The 19,565-nt window shown below is 39.0% G+C and overlaps 1 protein-coding gene across 2 annotated transcripts in view; it reads right to left on the minus strand.

Annotated features, from left to right (window-relative positions):
- Positions 1-13,321, minus strand: part of LRBA (LPS responsive beige-like anchor protein) — a 504,104-nt gene extending 490,783 nt beyond the window's left edge. For both annotated transcript variants that reach the window (XM_087816509.1, XM_087816508.1), the window contains exons 1-2: positions 13,127-13,321; positions 12,117-12,544 (exon numbers count right to left, since the gene is read on the minus strand). In XM_087816509.1, the coding sequence (XP_087672635.1) occupies positions 12,117-12,335 (219 nt within the window). In that variant the 5' untranslated portion in view covers positions 12,336-12,544; positions 13,127-13,321. The remainder of the gene's footprint in view (positions 1-12,116; positions 12,545-13,126) is intronic.
- Between the last annotated feature and the right edge of the window lie 6,244 nt (positions 13,322-19,565).

Below are 19,565 nucleotides of genomic sequence, written 5' to 3' on the forward strand. Positions count from 1 at the left end.
CCACTTATATGTTCATTTGTTTTACTTTTTTTTTTTTTTTACTCCTCATCTGAGGACATGCTTTTATTGATGTTAGTGAGAACGGCAGGGAGAGGGAGGAAGAGAAACATCGATGTGAGAGTGAAACACTGATCGGCTGCCTCCAGAACACGCCCGACAGGGGATAGAACCTGCAACCTGGGTCTGTGTCCTGATGGGGACTTGATCCAGTGACCTTACACGACAACCAACTGAGCCACACCAGCCAGGGCAAGTCCACTTACATGTTGATTTTTTTTTCAATGAATACTGTAAATATACTTTCTCTTCCTTATAATTTCCTTAACATTTTCTTTTCTTTAGCTTACTTTATTATAAGGACATAATACATAATGCACATAACACACAAAATATGTGTTATTCAACTGTTTATGTTATCAGTAAGGCTTCTGGTCAACAGCAAGATATTAAGTTTTGGGGGAGTCAAAAGTTATATATGAATTTTCAACTGTGGGGGGAGCTGGCACCCCTAACCCTCCATTGTTCAAGGGTCAACTATATTTCACACTTAAGGTTCTTTGCAATTATAAACCATACATGGCTTAGCAGTTAAGAGCTTAGGCTGCATATTCCCCGAGTTTGAATCTCAGCAATTTTACTTGCTCAGTGACTTGAGCAAGTTACTTATCCTCCCTGTGTCTCAGTTTCATCACTTATAAAGTGAATATTATAATAGTACAGTCTGTTCTGCTATAACATGTCTCTGCCTTTAACAGTTCCTACAGAACTGTTAAAAAGAATAATGTAGGAATAGCATGGAAGTGACGTTGGTTCATATGTAATTTCTTCCAACAGAATTAAAGAGAAATCCTTGGCAATATATAAAGACCTTAAAGAAGAAAAGAAAACTTGAGTACTTATAAAAATGCTTTTCTTTAATGCAAATAGTGGCTGATGTAATGACTGCAAGAACTATGCTTTTTCTACCATGTTAAGCGTCTGACAATCCACAAGAACAGATGAAGACACTGCAAACACACCTCTCCCTGAGTTAAAACAATGAATGAAGAGAGCCACATATTGGAGATTTTTAGTACTGTTAAAAATGTTGGCCTACACCTCAATGAAGGAAGCATGGGCTCCAGGGTTAGTATCACAAAAGTGACTGATGCTAATGTGAAAATCTTGCTAGTATTTAACCTTGCCAGTATTTTCATTAAGGTTGTTACTGATATTGTTATTAGTATTCTGGTTACAAAATTCCACAGGTTTTGAATGGCCCACCCCAATCCTATGATTTTCCCAGTAAGCCCTGTTATTTTCAACCCTATTATTTTTTGCAAAACAGAAAGCATTTTGGCAGAAGCACCTATACCTATCTAGTAATTGTGAGAATCATGAGAATTAAATTGGGTTAATACACACACATCAAACAGAAGCTGGCACACAATAAATCTTAGCTACTGCTAGTATATACTGTAACTCAAAATAATGGATTAACTTCAACTCAAGAGCATACAAACTATCAATGTATTTTTCCACTCAAGAGTCATACATCATCTCACCATCACTGAATATAAAAACTAATCCTCCCAAAAACACCTAAAAATAGATTAAGAACCATAAATGAACCAAATGTGTTAGTAAAGTAACAAAATATCCCACTCACACTTGTGGCCAAAGGTGCTGCCTCACCCAACTACTGACACCTACAGTAAGGAAAATTATTCTGAAGTGCTTTGGATTTTGTGTCTGTTTGATGTCTATTAATTTCACAGCAATTTGACCTAAGACATGAGTTGGTGATAATGTTAATCATTTCATATACATTTACATAATTTTCTTTAGTAATTAATATTTTTCTCCATTTTAGATACCAATGAGCTTCTTTAATTCGGTGCCTCTTGTTTCTAGGAAAGATATGTTGACATCCCATTTGAAAGTGATTACCATATTACTATTAGGACCGAATTTTTTGTTTGTCTCACGTATTAACATTAAATCAACACTTTTCTAAAAATGCTTGTGGTAAAATGTTTCTTACATATACATGTATTTATAAACGCTGAGATATGATGATTTTTACTCAAAAATTGAAGCCCAAAGATCATGAAGATTGGATTCAACTAGTTACTATGCACAAGATTTAAGATAATATATTTATTTATATTACTTTATGAGAAAAGTGTTTTCACTAGAAACAACAATATCCAAACACTTCACCGGAGACCTAATTATTTAAAACTCCCATAACTCAAAGAGATTTACAGTCATGCACCACTTATCTATGGGATGCATTCCAAGAAATGTTAGGCAATTTCACTGTTGTGCAAACATCATGAGACTGTACTTACACAAACCTAGATGGTATAGCCTACTACACACCTAGGGTATATGGTATAGCCTAATGCTTTGGAGGGGAAGAAAAATAATCTTCCCTCTACCCTTCTGTGTTCTTGTCTGAGACATCCCTATAATAAAAAACAGATTAACATGAGAAAACAAACAAAAGTTTAATAACATGTATACCTCCAGTATACATGAGACAGACCCAAGAAAACAGTAACTTGCCAGACAAGCTGAGGGCACCACCTTAAATACCATCCTCGGCTGAAGACAAAAGATGATGTTGGGAAGGAGAACTCAGTTATAGGTTACCAGGAAAAGCCCAGTATACCAGGATAAGGTTGTTACACAGGTTTAAGTCTTCTCAAAGTTTTAAAGTCTTCCACATTGATAACAGTTACTAGGCATAAGACCACCTCCCTCTTCCTGGTACAGATACCCTTACAAACGAAGAGTTCCCCTACAAATGTAAATGTCGTCTTCTACAAAGGGCAACTTCTTTTCAGAGCTTCTCCCGCATCCATCTTCTTTCTTAACATTTACTAGCCTAAAATAACCCCTATACCACAAAGACATATTTTGGGATGACAAATCCTGTTTCCCTATAGCTCCTAGGCTACAAACCTGTAGAGCATGTTACTGTACTAAATATGGTAGGCAACTACAGTGGTACCTGGGTTTTCGAACGTCTCCGTTGGCAACATTTCAGATTATGAACACTGTAAACCCAGAAGTAAACGCTTTGGTTCTGGGACACGCCTCGGAAGTGGATCATGCCATGTGGCTTCTGCTGAGGGAAAGATCCTGAGGCCTAGCTGTCGGCTGTTGGTCCCTCGGTTTTTGAACGTTTGAGAACTCAAATGGTCTTCCGGAACAGATTACATTCAAAAACCCACAGAGGTACCACTGTATAACACAATGGTGAGCATTTGTGTAATGCATTAGACTACAGACCTTTAAGGCAGCTATGAGGTCACTAGAAAGGATAGGAATGTTTTGGCTCCATTATAATTGGACCACCATCTTATAGATGATCCATTGTCAACCAAAACATCACTATGTAGCACATGACTGTACTATAGTTTATAAATAAAAATACCATTCCAATGAAATCATTATTCATTGAACAAATATCTTACTAGGCAAGGAGAAACTCTTTTTCAGTTCTCAAGCAACAGATTTATCTCTAACAAATATAACTAATCAAGACTTTATCAGTTTTTCATCCAGCTGTAAGAATATATATAAAGTCCAGCCCCACACCTCTCTCTAAAACAGCAATTTTTATGGAACATAAATTACTAAAAGATTGATGGGATAAATCTGAGTAATAGAACTCTGAGAAATAAATGCAAAGACCTAGGTGCAACAGAGACAACAAAATTTAGCATGAACACCAGATAGTTACATAACCTAAAAGTCATATGGGGGAGAAAAACAGTCATTTGGTGTCCAATTTCCTACCTAAAGTAAGAACCCACTCTATAAAATCCCTAATACACAATCCTCTAAAACCTCCAGCAACAAGAAATTCTCTACTTCACAAAGCACATTTCAATCCCATATATTAATCTTGGACAAACTCAAATCTTTGAGGAATCAAAAGAGAGACACCATTACACACAGAAAAATGTCTTCAAAAATCTAAAACCAGTAATGTTTTATGAAATTAATCAATTAGAAAAAAATCTGTATACTCTTAAGAGCTTTTTTTTACTGTTTCTTTCATTTTGTTTTTTACTTCGTATTTTGTCCCAACAGTTTTTAAACCAAAGACTCACTAGAAATCTACACCCGGATTTCTGAGTATATATCCAGTTACATGAGAACTAATTAAATAATATCAGAGTAAAAGGAAAAAAACTACTTTAAGAGACTTAAAAGACTATTTTGAAAATTAATGAAATTGTTCTTCTTAGGGGTAAAACAGATTTTACTCAAAATTGTACAATGAAAAATGCAAACTGCTTGACAAGGATGTTTATAAAAAACAGTCAGAGCCCAGCCGGAGTGGCTCAGCGGTTGAGCATCGGCCCATGATCCAGGAGATTACAGTTCGATTCCTGGTCAGGGAACAAGCGGGGTTTCAGGCCTGATCCCTACTAAGGGGCATGAAGGAGGCAGTCGATCAATGACTCTCATTATTGATGTTTCTATCTCTCTCTCTCCCCCTCTCCCTTCCTCTGTCTGAAATCAATAAAAACATATTAAAAAAAAAAAAAAGATAAAAAACAGTCAGAAAATAATAAAAGAACTCTATGCACTAACAACATATCTTTTTCAGAACAGAACAATAGAAACTAGGCTTACTAATGATTTTAATATATTTGATGAAAAGATTAAGGTATTTCCATATAACTTAACAAACACTTGAAGTTCCGAGCACTGTGAAAAGTTCTAGAGGTACAAAAATAAAAAGAACAATTTATTAACTAAGAACTATAAAACAAAAATTTTTCTTTCAAGGACACAAAAACTATTAAAAATATTTTAAAGAATATATGTGTTAATAAGATACTTCAGCCCTAACAGGTTTGCTCAGTGGTTAGAGCGTAAGCCCATGGAATGAAGGGTCCAGAGTTTGATTCCGGTCAAGGGCACATAACTCAGTTGCAGGCTCGATCCCCAGCCTGGTCAGGGTGCGTGCAGGAGGCAACCAATCAATGTCTCTCTCTCACATTGATGTTTCTTTCTCTCCCTCCCTCTCTCTCTCTCTTTCCCTCTCTCTCTCTCTTTCCCTCTCTCTCTCCCCCTCCCTCTCTCTTCCTCCCTTCCTCCCTTCCACTCTCTCTGAAAAAGCGATGGAAAAAATATCCTCCTATAAGGATTAAAAAAAAAGATACTTCATAATATAAAAATATTTTAGATTAGTTCAGCTAGGACAGTATAAGAAACAAAAAGCTTACTTAGTTTCTTTTTCTATTAATTCACAAACAGGAAAAAAAAATCTCTGATTTTTCAACTCCCAAATGATTTCTCAGTTTAAAATAAACCAATTCAAATGGAAACAAGACTGTATACCTGAAGGAGCCCAAATGATCAATTCTATTACTTCTAAGAAACTATAAGTTAATTTTTAAAAATCCACCAATTCACCCATGATTAATGTAGATTAATCATCTACATTAATGAATAATCAAACAATATCTACTCATGATCTATATAAATGTCCATATACTTTGAAATACTTATTCCCTATCTGGAAATTTCAATGCACAGAATGCCAACAGAAGCATTTTAACAGAAAAAAAAGAGAAAATTACTCAAAAATAATTCACCTCCTCATACACTGGAAACTACAAAACAGTGATGAAAGAAATTAAGGACGACCTAAATAAATGAAAAGACATTCCATATTCATAGACTGTAAAACCCAATATTCCCCAAAGTGATCTATAGGTTCAACACCTCCCCATCAAAATTCAAGCCTGCTTTTTTTACAGGAACTGACAAGCTGATCCTACAATTCACATGGAAACGCAAAGGACCTAGAAAAACAATTATGAAAAAGAACATAGTAAACATACATCCCTATTTCAAAACTTACTACAAAGCTACAGTAATCAAGACAGTTTGGTAATGGTATAAGAACAGACTTACAGATCAATGGAAAAGAACTGACAGTCCAGATAAGGCCTTACATTTATGGTCAACTGATTTTGGACAAAGATGCCAAGGCAATTCAATACCTTTTGCAACAAACAGCAATGAGACAATTGGATATCCACATACAAAATGAATTTAGACCCTTATCTGAGCATTCTTTCACAGCATACAAAAATTAACTCTAAATGGATCATAGACCCAAATGTAAGAGGTAAAATTATAAAATATATTGAACACAAGATGTAAATGTTCAAAAATTAGATTGTGGTAATGCCTGCACAACTCTGTAAACTTACTAAAAATCACTGAATTGTATACTTAAAACAAGCTATGCTGTGTGAATTATACCTCAATAAAGATGTTTAAAAACAACTGGCTTGTAAAAAAATCACAATGGCTGTTAAATAAATTCCAAGAACTACACAGTATATTACAAAGTCAATAAGGCTAATAGCTTTACAGAAACAAAAAAATTTATAAGGTTGAAATAGGATTGCAACTATCTAAAATTATAAACATTATCATAGCAAATAGTCATAGTAGCATTTAATGTGCAACACATTATTTTAAGTGCTTTACAAGAATTTACTCCTTTAACCCTCACTACAATGTGGTTTCCCTTACTGTAAGATGGGTAAACTAAGACACAAAGAAGTTTAAAAAATGTATTCAAGATCACAATAGGGTGTTGGGAAAATGAACATTTTTTCCTCTTTAAACAAATACCTTTAACCTATTTTATTATTATGCACTTGAAAAGGAGACTAGTGGGCATCATGACTGCCTATCCAGCATCTAATGACCCCTTTCAATGTCTTACCCAGATTTTTATTTGCGTATGCGCCTCTCCCCATACAGCCCAGGCACTTCAGAGAAAGCTCACCCTATCCTTAATCATAGCGTTTGGCCCCCAGGTTTGCTTAAGCCCATCAGCACATTTCAATGGCCACAGTCATTTGTTCAAGAGGTCCAATCAGGACTCTGGCTTGGCATGTTAGCACAGAGAGGCGCTCTCTCCCAACTGCCACTGGCAACCATTCTACAGCCAAGAGGAATATCAACAGATTGGAGCTGACATCACAGAAGAGAACAGAAATGGAAAGAAGCTGGTCTTTAATATTATTGTGTTACTCTAAGTCTTGCCCTACCTTTGGACTTCCAGATAAATGAGACCAGAAATCCTTTTTATTGTGTTTAAAACCAGTTCAAGTTTTCTACTACTTAGAACATGAAGTACAGATTGATTTGGGGGGAAACCCATCAACATGTATATTTCTAGAAAGGATTACTTATAATCCTTAAATTCATGATGGCACACATTAGAATAAAAACATATTCAATGATTATTTTTTAATTAAGGTTCATATAAAAGCCTGAAAAGTAACGATGTGTGATTTTATGTCCCACATAGTACTCTTTAATAAATACAGGGTGAGGCAAAAGTAGGTTTATAGTTGTGAGAACACGAAACAATTTATTCATGTATTATTTATTATCATATTTTCCACACAAACAAATGTAAACCTACTTTTGCCCAACTGTTCTGCCCAAAATATGACAATTTTCAAATGTTACTTAAGATCTAGATGTGTAATTCCTGAAAAATCAAAAGGTATTATTACACCATTGGGCCCATGTTACCGTAGGACAACAATCAGCTAGAATGGAATAGCAGCTGCCCCATTAAGTCTACAAGTACACCCTCTATACTAGCAGAGGCTTTGTGTGATATGCTCAACTCCTAAAGGTATTAAGATGTTGCACCATTAATATTTAGCAGGACCTATATCAAATGCCATACAATGAGTACAATAGTCCCCCCTTATCCACAGGGAATATGTTCCAAGACCCCCAGTCGATGACTGAAACCAAAGATAGTACCAAATCCTATATATACTATGTTCTTTCCTATACTGCTTTTTAAAAAATAAAAACCACTTTTGCACTTTGGGGCCATTATTAAGTAGAATAAGGGTTACTGGAACACAAGCACTACAATACTGCACTAATAACTGCGACAGTTACTAAGTGACTAACAGGGTAGAGGGTTGAGGCTTATGAATTGTTTATTTCTGGAATTTTCTATTTCTTACTTTTGTACCACAATTCACTGCAGGTAACTAAAACTGCAGAAAGTGAAACTGCAGCCCAGCTGGAGTGGCTCAGTTGGTTGAGCACCATCCTGTGCACCAAAGGGTTGCTGGTTTGATTCCCAGTCAGGGCACATACCTGGGTTGTGGGTTCAATCCCTGATATGGCAACCCAATCAATGTTTCTCTCCCTTCCTCTCTCTAAACATGAACTCGGTGAGGATTTAAAAAAAAAAAAAAGTGAAACTGTGGATAAGGGAAACTACTATAATAAAAAATTATATTCCATCTTCTAAGCTTCAACATGTTAATTTAAATCTTATACTCTTTAAACAAAGAAAAAATCATAAAAGCATGTATTTGTCACCAGATCATGGGAAACACTATTCTTGAATTAAATAACAATGAATACCTTTAAATACCTAATGGAAGCCTTAAACCCAGCATCAAGTTCCTGAAACATGTCAATAAGCTTGAAACATGTCAATAAGTTAATTATTCTAGATCCAAAAGTGTGACAAATAACTTTAGCATACAGATGAAGACAAAAACAAAATGGTTTTGAAGTGCAACCAGAAAAATGTAAAAGCTGACCAGAACTTTGAGACACTCAAATACACAGGTGCACCATTAATCAAAACTTATCTATAAAAAAGACTTGCAAAAGAAATTACAAGAAAGGTGGTAAATTTCAAAGGACTTCACAGAAGAGTAAAGTTCAAGTCAAATTAGCGAACTTGGGAGGAAGAACTTTGTAGAGAAAGAACTCTCAAGTTATATGGCTCTACCACTAATTTGGACAATTATGGAGGATGGGAGGTGGTTTAATTTTAACAGTACAACTTTATTGCTCAAAGTAGTTAATATGTAAAAAAGAATCAGAACATAACCTATTTTAATAAAATGCCTGAAAAACAGAAAAATGTTATGACAGCTATAAAAATTAGTGTGAACTCACTAAAGAAAAATCCAGTGAAGCTATGATAAAAGCGGAACACACAGGAAGAATTAACAACATTGGTAATACACTGATTAAGTTAGATAGGAGGTTCATAGGGCTTATATTGTTACAGTATTTCATTTCTTAGTCATGTTACATATTCTTCTGTCTGTATCCTATTATTACAGTTTTAGAAATTTTAATCCAATGTACTAACTGTAAAAAAAGTTAATGATCAACTTTCTGCATCCACATTCTCAGTGGAAAAAAAACGAATGACCAAATGTTTTCTTACTTATAAAGTCTTTTTAAAGCAGTTTTTTCCAAAGCTTTGAATGTTAAATAAGAAATTAAATGTACTGATGGAGGTTTCACCATTAACATTTAGCAGGACCAATGATTTTTGTGCCCTTACATTGGGGAAAGCTATACCTAAACTACAAACACCTGCTTAGGGGAACAAATAAGTCTACATCAAATCAAAATACAGATATATTCTTGGTAAATAGCAATAACTTTTTTAAAAATCACATTATTACTAGGAACATTTGAGACCTTGATCCCAGGCATATATCCTCATTTTGTCTCAAATAAACTCTTATAAAAATTCAAGAAAATAAAAATCACTTCATTCCCTTCCTGGAATAGAACTAAGACTAAGGCTGACAACCATCAATTAGGAAATATTTAGGTACACCTGTATGGACAACAGTGAGATGAACTAGATTACCAGATTCCCAACATTTCAGCTCCACAAATTTTCTGAAGACTGCCTAGACCTTCCCGAGATATCCACAAAGGAGCACAAAAAGTTTCATAAGAGAATGGAAAGAGAGGAACAAATCCAATCCTCTCAGCGACTTCTCTGCTTTACAGAAGAGAATGATGGTGATGAGTGGATGTTACTGAACAGATTTTCCCTCTCCTACCGGGACATCTATTATCCTGCAAACAAGTAACTGTGAGAGACTTAACCAATAACCTTAAAATCTCACCAGGCCTACAGTTCTTGGCAGCACAGAAGAAAACTATTACTACATTTTTTAGTTTTCCTTAATGATAAAATACAAGTGACTCAAAGAACAGATCAGTTCGAATCCTCCTTCTGCCAGGGGAATGTTGTATTTCACACACAAACAACTAATTACAGACTATATCACTACCACAGATTTGTGTTTATCATCCAAGGTACATGAGGTTTAAAGGGGGGGGCGGGCAAAAACAAAAAAAGGAAGTTTTCAAGTTTCTCTATTTTGAAGTAAAGGAATACATCAATCTACCATTTATCTCCTTGAGACTCACAAACTTTTATTTTATTTTAAATATGTTTTTATTGATCTCAGAGAGAGAAAGGGAGAGAGAGAAACATCAATGAGAGAGTGTGACTGACTGGCTGCCTCCTGCATGCCTCCTACTGAGCTGCAACCCAGACAGGTTGCCTGATGGGGAATCGAACCATGACATCCTGATTCACAGGTCAACACTCAACCACTTAGCCACACCGGCTGGGCTTATTTTATTTTAAAATGTTATTTTTGTTGATTTTTAGAGAGGGAGGGAGGGCAGGAAAGAGAGAAAGAAACAGTGATTTATTGTTCCACTCATTTATGCATTCATTGGTTGCTTCTTGTATGTGCCCTGACCTGAGATCAAACCAGAAACTTTGGCATATGGGGATGACGCTCTAACCAACTGAGCTACTCAGCCAGGGCAAGGCTTACAAACTTTTAAAGTCCCCACACACACAAGATCCAACAAAACGTTGATAATTGCTGAAACTGGATGATCAATAACAAGGTTCTTTCTTTATACTATCCTATTTCTGTGTGTGTTTGAAAATTTTCCATTAAATACAGTTTAAAATGTGTGTCTATAGGTGTTTATACATAAGCTCTGAATACAACAAATTAGTAGAGAAAAAATACTTTACTGTTCAAAATTTTCATATTCCAAGTGAATTTCACCTAGCTACTTTCTCATTCTAGAATTTGTATTGCAGACTATTAGCAAAGGTCTAGTGAAGGAAATAATTAACTGCCCTGAAATAAACGGAGCCTAACCTTGAAAATAGAGGTAACAAGGAAAGGTGCTAAATAATTATTACAACTACTGCATATTCGTATTTGTTCCCATCTATTATAAGCTAACACAGGTGAGTATGCGGAAGAGGAGGAAGTATTTTAAGGCCAAATTTACTTTTTATTCTTTAAGTTGATGGGCAACAGAGGTTGGAATCAAGAAATCTAAAAAAGCCCCATTAGAAATAACCATTTCTGGAGCATCTGAGATCTTGCTCCTGGCATATGTCATCAGTTCAGCTCAAATAAACTCTTAAAAAAATCCAAAAAAATAATAAAAAAAAGAAATAACCATTTCTAGGATAGGAAAAGGGGAAAAGGAAAGTACTGCATGTCTATCTCTTAAAAATAACATTCATAACTCATAGTAGTATAACCAGCAACTTCCAATGACCAAGTATACTTAATTGCTAGACATGAATTTACAAAAGAAACAGTTATACTATCTCTGCAGAAATCCTCTTTTCAAATTGCCATTCAATTTTCACAATATAACCTTAAATTCATTCCAAAATTTAACATTTGTTAGTTATGCTTAAAAATATTAAACTGGTTAAAATTTAAAATAAATGCTAACTTTGCAGCAAATTAATCTTTCATCAGCCCTATGAACAAAACTTTGCGTTCAAAACTTCTGGCAAACTGTAACTTAGGCAGACTCAAAATGAGTAGGTACTACCATTTACATCATTTCTCAAGTCCAAAAAGATGTCACAAGAACTTATTTAAAATGTCAAAGAGAAATGCAAAAACTTACTTAGACATCCCTCCCAAAAATATTTATAGACTAAAACTCCTCCACTGGAACCCCCCAAAAAAATATTTCCATTAGCAACATCTACTTTCTCAGCACAAAAGTGATCTGTTCAATTTCACAAAAGCTGGAGCATCTTAGTTTTACATAATGTCCCTTAAACTGAAAAATACAAGAAACTGTTTCATTTAGGTCAGCAGAATTTCATTTCTACCCATGGAAAAAGCCATCAGTCTGAGTAAAGCACATGGCTCCCCTTTTAGCTGCTGGCTCCTCAACCCACTGAAAAGACTTACATGCTTTTAAAATAGGTATCTACTTACCAGGTTAAAGACAGTTTCCACGATATCCCTATTGGATACTTCTCCAACTTCAACCAGTCCCGTCAGCACAGCAAATTTCATTCTGATGCCCCTGATGGGGAGCCCTGGTTTCAGGGACAATGCACCCTCTTCAGCAGAGGTTTCTTCTCCTTTCCCTCCACCTCCCCCGTCATCACCTGTTGGTGGCGGGGCAGGGACATTATTGTCTTCACTAGCCATGGCTAGTTCACGAGAAACTCGGGTCCCTATGGGACAGCAATCGCTGCACTAGGAAGCAGCACACGCAACGCCAAACGGAAAGGGTCACTCTCCCAAGTTGCGAAGAACCCCCAAAAGCAGTTGAAGTGGAAAGTCCTTGGCGTCGCCCTCCTCCTCTTGGAAAATAGTTGTCCAATCTCTCTCCCCGAGGCTGACAACAACGCCAAACCCTATTGGAAGATTAGATAAACGTTAGATAGGCTGGGTTTTGTTTTAGGGTGTTTTAGGAGGAGAGGGGGGAGTAGTTAATTGCGCGTCGTTAAGTTCCTGAAGGGACCCCACCGCGGCCCCCCGCGCCTCCCCGGTTCGAGGCGCTGGCTGCGAGGACGGCGGGCGCAGGAGGCTCCGAGCAGGTTCACTCCTCCCCCACTCGCGGGCTCTGGGCGCAGGCACCCTCTCCTCACAGGTGCACCGAAGGGGAAACTGCCGCTGGGAGAGGAGAGGTCGGGGAAAGGCGGGGGGCCCCCAAGTTACCATAGAGGTAGGAAGTTACTCCTCACCCTGAGGCTCCGGACCCGTCCTCACCCCCCGCCGGGGAGCCGCGAGACCAGGCGGCGGCGAAGATCCGGGGCAGGAAAAGGCGGGGGCAGGAGGCGGCGATTACTCTCAACGCTCAGCCCAGGGGGAGGAGTGGAGCACCTCTCGGGCACCTGAGGTTCACCGGGGAGAGGAGGCAGGTGTGTTGTGGCCAGAAGGGAGGGGAGGCCTGGCGGAGACCGCGAGGAGAGGGGGGGAGAGAGAGGTCGGTGCACCTGGTCGCAGCCTCCAAGTTTCCCTAGTCCGCTCCCCGGGAGTCCGCGGCTGCACAGAACCCCATGGCTTCCTGGTCCGCCCCACCCCTGCGCTCAGCCTTTGCAGAAACAGCCGCCGCTGGCGCCGCGGCCGCCGAGGCTGAGGCTGCGGACGGTGGTGAGGATGCTACTGGCACAGCTCGCCCCGCCACGGCTGCGCGAGCCGTCCCTGTGCCCACTGAAGCTGCTCCTCGCCGCCATGACAGCGCCGAGGGCCGGGCGCGGCGTGCGCGTGCGCGGGCGCCGGCCGAGGCCACCGCGCGGTGGGGTGGGGACGCGCGGGCTGCGAGGGGTCCGCGGAGGGCGGGGGTGCTGGGCGCGGGCTGGCGGGCTGGAGCGCGCGCGTGGGAGGCGGTCACCCAAGGGGGCGCGCCGCTCAAGCGGCGCCAGGTGTGTCCCGGGCCGGGCGAGGAACGACCTTTCCCTCCAGGAGCCGGCTGTTTGCCCGCCTCCCACCCCCCGACCTGGGAAGGCGCTTTGGCAAGTGCCGTGCGGGAGACCCTGACGCTCGTCCTGTTGTTGTTACCCTAGGGTCTCCCGGCGCGGAGGGGAGTCGCCCCGCGTCGCCCAGGTGTCTTGTTGGACGTGGAGAGGGACACCTGAGGGACCGCTACGAGGCAGCCAGGTGGCAGCGCCGGAGCCAGCGAGGCTGCCGTCCTTGTCCAAGGGGAGCAGAGCCGCCGCCGCCTGCTTTCAGCTGTGGCCCCCCCGCCGCGTTCGGCCGACACTTGGAACGAGCTTTCCACGGGGATGCCCCGGCAGCTGCCGCCAATTGGGCGGGGGGCGGGGGGCGGGGGTCGTGTGCGCGGGGAATGGGAGGCTCCCTTGCTTTGCAGCTGCTGCCCCGCCAAGCCTCTCCCACATTCTAGGGAAGGGAAGCTTCCCGAGACAGCTGCTTTAAACGGTGTGGAGGCGGGTGGGTTCTGCCTGAACATCTCTGAAGGGGCTTTTTTCCCCCCTCTGGTGATTTTCCAGTGTGAACGTTAGGTTCTCCTCCGTCTCGGATTAGTTAAAAAGATATATTAGGATTGAAACCGGCACAAATCATCATAATCCGTGTCCTTCCCCTCCTCCCCCACAATTCACAGTAAAGCATTCTTCCTGATGTATTAGTGAAAACCAAACAGAGCAAAGTCATAAGGCCTTTTTTTTAAAAAAAAAAAAAGTTTACAATACTGGTAATTCTCTAATATGAAAGAGAAACAAAAAACGAGGGTCAAACAAAAGTTCCCAAGTACTGTGGAGGAGTCAGAAGAAAAAAACATGACTGTATTTGAGAGATGAAACAGTTTCCTAGAGGGATATTTGAGATGGGCTTGAAAAGTAAGCTGAATTTTAACTATCACATGGAAATTTGGGAGGAGGGAGGCAAGTGAGAAAAGATAACCACAAGAGTGTCTTGAGAAAAGTATTACCTTTTTAAGATACTAAAATGAATTCGGCTGCACCCAATCTCATGTGATTGCAACTGTGTGTTCAAGATTTGTTTTTTAAATACTCCAAAGATGAGGCAAACATTTTCCACATGATCTGAATTTGCAGTTGATGCATTGCCAGGGTAAGAGGCAACATCAGTGGCATGCCATTCTTAAATTGCTGAAAAAAACTATTTTAAACACCCAGGTTTATATTTCAGATGGTTAAATGACTAGTGGTGTAGCCTTTGACACATCTATAGGGAGAGTGGGAGAGAGGCATTAAATAATAGAAGGCTTCTAATAGCATTGTGCTTTTTCAGTTTTGAGCACATAGTCTAACCTTAGGTATGTTAACATTATCAGGCTTATACGTGCTAGTAAAGTATTTGTTAAATAAATATCCTCCAGTAAGAAGGAACAGATGATATTGAAAATGCCATAAACACAGAGAGGTCACAATTATTCAGTCTAAGTGATCTAGTGCTAAGGTTTGTGTCTGTCATGGATTTGCCAACTAATTTTAACACCATTCTGGTAAAACCAAAGGGGACAGAAGACAATCATACAAAATAATTGTCAACCATATTTTATAATTTTTCAAAATTATTCATCATCCTGCTTTATTCCTGGTTACAGTAAACTAGCTGGCAAAAATCAGAGGTTCACTGCAAAAGAAAGCAGAAGGAAGTTGGAGGAAAAATTTTCCACCTAGCCAAGCCACAGTTAAAATACAATAGCTGTGTATTATTGTTTAAGTGTAAAGAATAGAACCATGAAAGTGCTTCGAGGTGCAACGGTCTATCAACTATTAAGCTCCTTTATGGTACAATACTTTGAACATCGTAGGTGCTCAACACATATTATTTGGATTGAGTTCAAAACTCGTAACTTGCTTTAATTTTTCTGTCCTGAAAGCCCTTGCTTGAATCTATACAACTACCATCAGTTAGAGGAAGGAAGATCTTGGTCTATGGTGATCTTAAAATGAAGAGCAGTTTTACCATTTGTTAAAATTTGCTTATATTTCTTGGTATTATAATGAAAGTTTTCTAGTCAGAAGTCTTCATTGAACTATCAGCAGATGTGTTTAGAAGACTGCCTTCCTTGTATCCCTTTATCATACACTTTATTACACAAAAAGAAAGGGAGGGAGGGAGGGAGGGAGGGAGGGAGGGAGGGAGGGAGGGAGGGAGGGAGGGAAAAAGAAGCCTCCTGTAAAATCAGGCTCAGGTTTTCTATTATTAACTAATTTGTATCTCTTTCTGACATCACCATCTTGACAGAATTAAGGACCAAAGGGCTTTCACAGTTTTACTTGTCTTCAGCATGCATTGAAACCATAGCAGAAAAACAAGACAGTGGGTTCAGAACAGGAAGACTTGTGCATAACTCAGAGGAACTCAAGCAAAGAGAATGTAATTCATGGCAAAATCAAGAAAGTCTATCTACAAACCCTTACCTATATACAAAGAAAGCAAAATTTTGATAACAAAGGCAGATGACATTTTCTACTAGAAAGAACACCCAACCCGCTGAATTGTAACTTCTTGACATTTTGCTTGGGTATGGATTAAACGATTACATCTACATGATTTGTTCTGCACCTAGATGTATATACCTGAATGGGGAGTTTTCCTCAAATTGTTTTTTAGCATGGCTCATGATATCATGGGCTGGAAGAAAACTTGTGACCCTGCCTTGCAGCACCCTCCTTGTTAGAAATTCAAATATTGCTTTTACTAGTCATTAAATTTCACTAATGTTAAATAAAACTTCAAATGTTAGTAATCTTTATTAATAACATTTTTATTGGGCAGTAGACTCTGGGAATAATTAGAATTTAAGAGGAAAAGACATTGCCTACTCTTAACATTGGAAACTCAAAAGTTTAAGATTGAAAGTTCACATGCTTCTGTAATCTAGAAGTTCAAAATGATCTTTATCCATTTATTACATTTTAGGCACTTTTAAATTTTTTTTTTTTAATATATCTTTATTGATTTCAGAGAGAGGAAAGGAGAGGGAGAGAGAGATAGAAACATCAATGATGAGAGAGCCATTGATCGAGCCCACAACCTGGGCATGTGCCCTGACCGGGAATCGAACCCTGATCACCTGGATCCTAGGTCGACGCTTAACCGCTGAGCCACGCCCGGCCGGGCTAAATTCTTTTTTTCTTTTGATATGTCACATCTAGGGGAAGAGACTAAAAAGGGCAAAGTCTCTTTCAGCAAGTATGCCAGCCAAGGCATACTTTTAAAGACATAAAATATGAATGAAGTATATTATGTAGTTGACATGGACATGTCCTATGTTCCTTGATTTGTCTTTTCTGTTTTCCCATCTCTATTTTAGTCTTAAGTAGTGTGTAAATAGGTAGCCCATTTGCAGTGTTCTCTTATGATATTAAAATAGTAATTGTCATGAGATTTCAATGAAATGTACCGTCACCTCATCCCACCATTGCAATCTATATAATAAGTGCCTATCTCTAGAACCACTGTCAACATTGTCAGCTAAATTCTGAATTACTGGTCCAGGTGAGGTCTCTGAAAGGTCAGTGTGTCACCTGAAAGTGGTAGGTTATCATTTCAGTCATCAAGCGAGTAGTGGGATTTCTCATAAGAAAGGAGAGACCAGGAGGTTGACTTCAAGCAGACAGGTGAAGAAATTACTTTTTCTAGCCCACACTTTCTGGTGTTTGAACTTTGACTTGCTTGCTAGTACTCCAAGTAGAGAGAGAAAGATGACTTCTGTAATGTAGAGGCTGGGTGGCAGAATTACGAAGGTGTCATTTTAGGGTACAAACTTGCAACTAGCAGATAAGTCCTGGAGATCTAATGCACAGCATAGTGATTATACTCAACAATACTGGATTACAAACTTCAAAGTTCTCACCACAAAAAAAGGAATGATAATTATGTGACATGATAGAGGCGATAATCATACCGTAATATATAAATGTATCAAATCAGCAGGTTGTACACCTTAAACTTCCATGATGTTATATGTCAATTAGATCTCAAGATTTTCAAAAAGAAAAAAGCTTCCTGGAGAAGGGAATGCTGTGAATCTTAAAGGACAAGCAAGACAGTATGACTTTAGAAAAGGAGACAAGGGTGTTTAAACCAAGAGAACAAAGTGTGCAAAGACCTAAAGGTGAGAAACGGGCTCCAAAGCCTGTGGGACGTTAAGGGGGAAATATCCAATGAATAGTCGCAGCTGGAGTTGAAGATACAAATGCGGTGTCATCCACCAGAATGAGAAGGATCATCAGTAAAGTGTCAGCAGAGGAGAACAACTACAGACTATGGGGCTTGTGGTAGGCAGCAGCATGCCCCCTTCCCCAACCCAAAGATGTCCACATCCTAATCCCTGGGACCTGTCAATGTTACCTCACATGGGAAAAAGCACTGCAGCCCGGCCAGCGTGGCTCAGTGGTTGAGCATCGACCTAGGATCCAGGAGATCGAGGTTTGATTCCTGGTCAGGGCACATGCCCGGGTTGCAGGCTCGATCCCTAGTGAGGGGCGTGCAGAAGGTAGCCGATCAATGGCTCTCTCATCATTGATGTTTCTCTCTCTCCCCCTCTCCTTTCCTCTTTCTGAAATCAATAAAGACATATTTTAAAAAAGAAAAGCAAAAGGACTGCAGATGATAAATTGAGGATCTTGAGATGGGAGATTATCCTGGGTTATATAGGTGGGCCCAATTTCAGTAATCACAGGGTTCTTATAAGTGAAAGAGAGAGGCACAAAGGCTAGTCAGTGAGAGATCTGAAGGTGCCACACTGACGGCTTTGAAGATAGAGGAAGAGACCACAGGCCAAGGAGTGGAATAGGTGACAAAAAATCTCACCGGTAGGCTCCAGAAGAAGTGCAGTACTGCCAATATCTTGAAAAACCCAAGTGAAAAACCTGTTTTGAACTTCTAACCTCTAGAACTGTATGATAATAAATTTGTGTTGCTTTAAACAACTAAAAAAAAGAAGAAGAAGGAAAATACATTGCCACCTTTTCCATACATGCAACTAGTCTCAAGTACAGAAACTGACATCTTGGAGCTGTAATTGCCTGATTCTGTGGATCTTAATCTTGGCGTTGCTTTAGAATAACCTGGAACCTTTTATAAATCCCAATGCACAGGCCAATTAAATCAGAATCTTGAGTACGACTCAGACATCAGTATTTCTTTACTGCTTCCCAGGTAATTCCAATGTGAGGCCAATGTTCATAACCACTGAACTCACTTATTTTTATTTGATTTCATAATACTCCTTTGATAACACATATATAACAATAGGGTTAATGTTAATTAAAATAACTTGTATAACGATTTTAGTATCACTTATTTAGATTATTGGAAACAATCTAGAGTGTCCCTAAACCTTGACAATATGGACTATGTGTTTCTATTCCAAAGCAACAGTCTTCTAAATCAAAAGGCAGAAAAATTGAGAGTTCTTTGTGAAGAAAATAACAGATGCTAGATTTCATGTGAAAGGCAACACAGAAACAGTGTCAACTTGAAAATGGTTTACTTCTAAAGTAAAATGTGGGCAGTAAACAAGAAATTACCATTTAGGAAAATGTACTCTAATTTTTAAGATCTAAATGAGATTACTGGAAGTTCTGTAATCAGCAACTAGAAGAAATAGCTGGGAAAAAGTATTTTATGTTATACAGTAAAGTTAGAATGGGTTTATTCCTCTGCTAAATCCAGTTTCTCTTAATGGGAGATTGTTAGACAGTTTAACTCTGTGTTTAAGCTTTAAAAAAAAAACACACCAAAATGTATTTTGCTTATGTCATTTTAACCAGTTGAGAAAAAACTAATATAGAAAGTCACACATGGCAGAACTGATCTAGTTCTAGTTCTATGAGTCATAGTCGTAGAAGCTTAGAAGGCAGAAAGAAAAGAAAGGAAAAAAACAAAGGAAAAAAAACGACCGAAGTCCTGGGAAAATGAGGTAAGACTAACAAA

The sequence above is a fragment of the Miniopterus natalensis genome, chromosome 4, assembly GCF_054644295.1.
Source record: "Miniopterus natalensis isolate mMinNat1 chromosome 4, mMinNat1.hap1, whole genome shotgun sequence".
In the NCBI taxonomy this organism is placed as follows: domain Eukaryota; kingdom Metazoa; phylum Chordata; class Mammalia; order Chiroptera; family Miniopteridae; genus Miniopterus; species Miniopterus natalensis.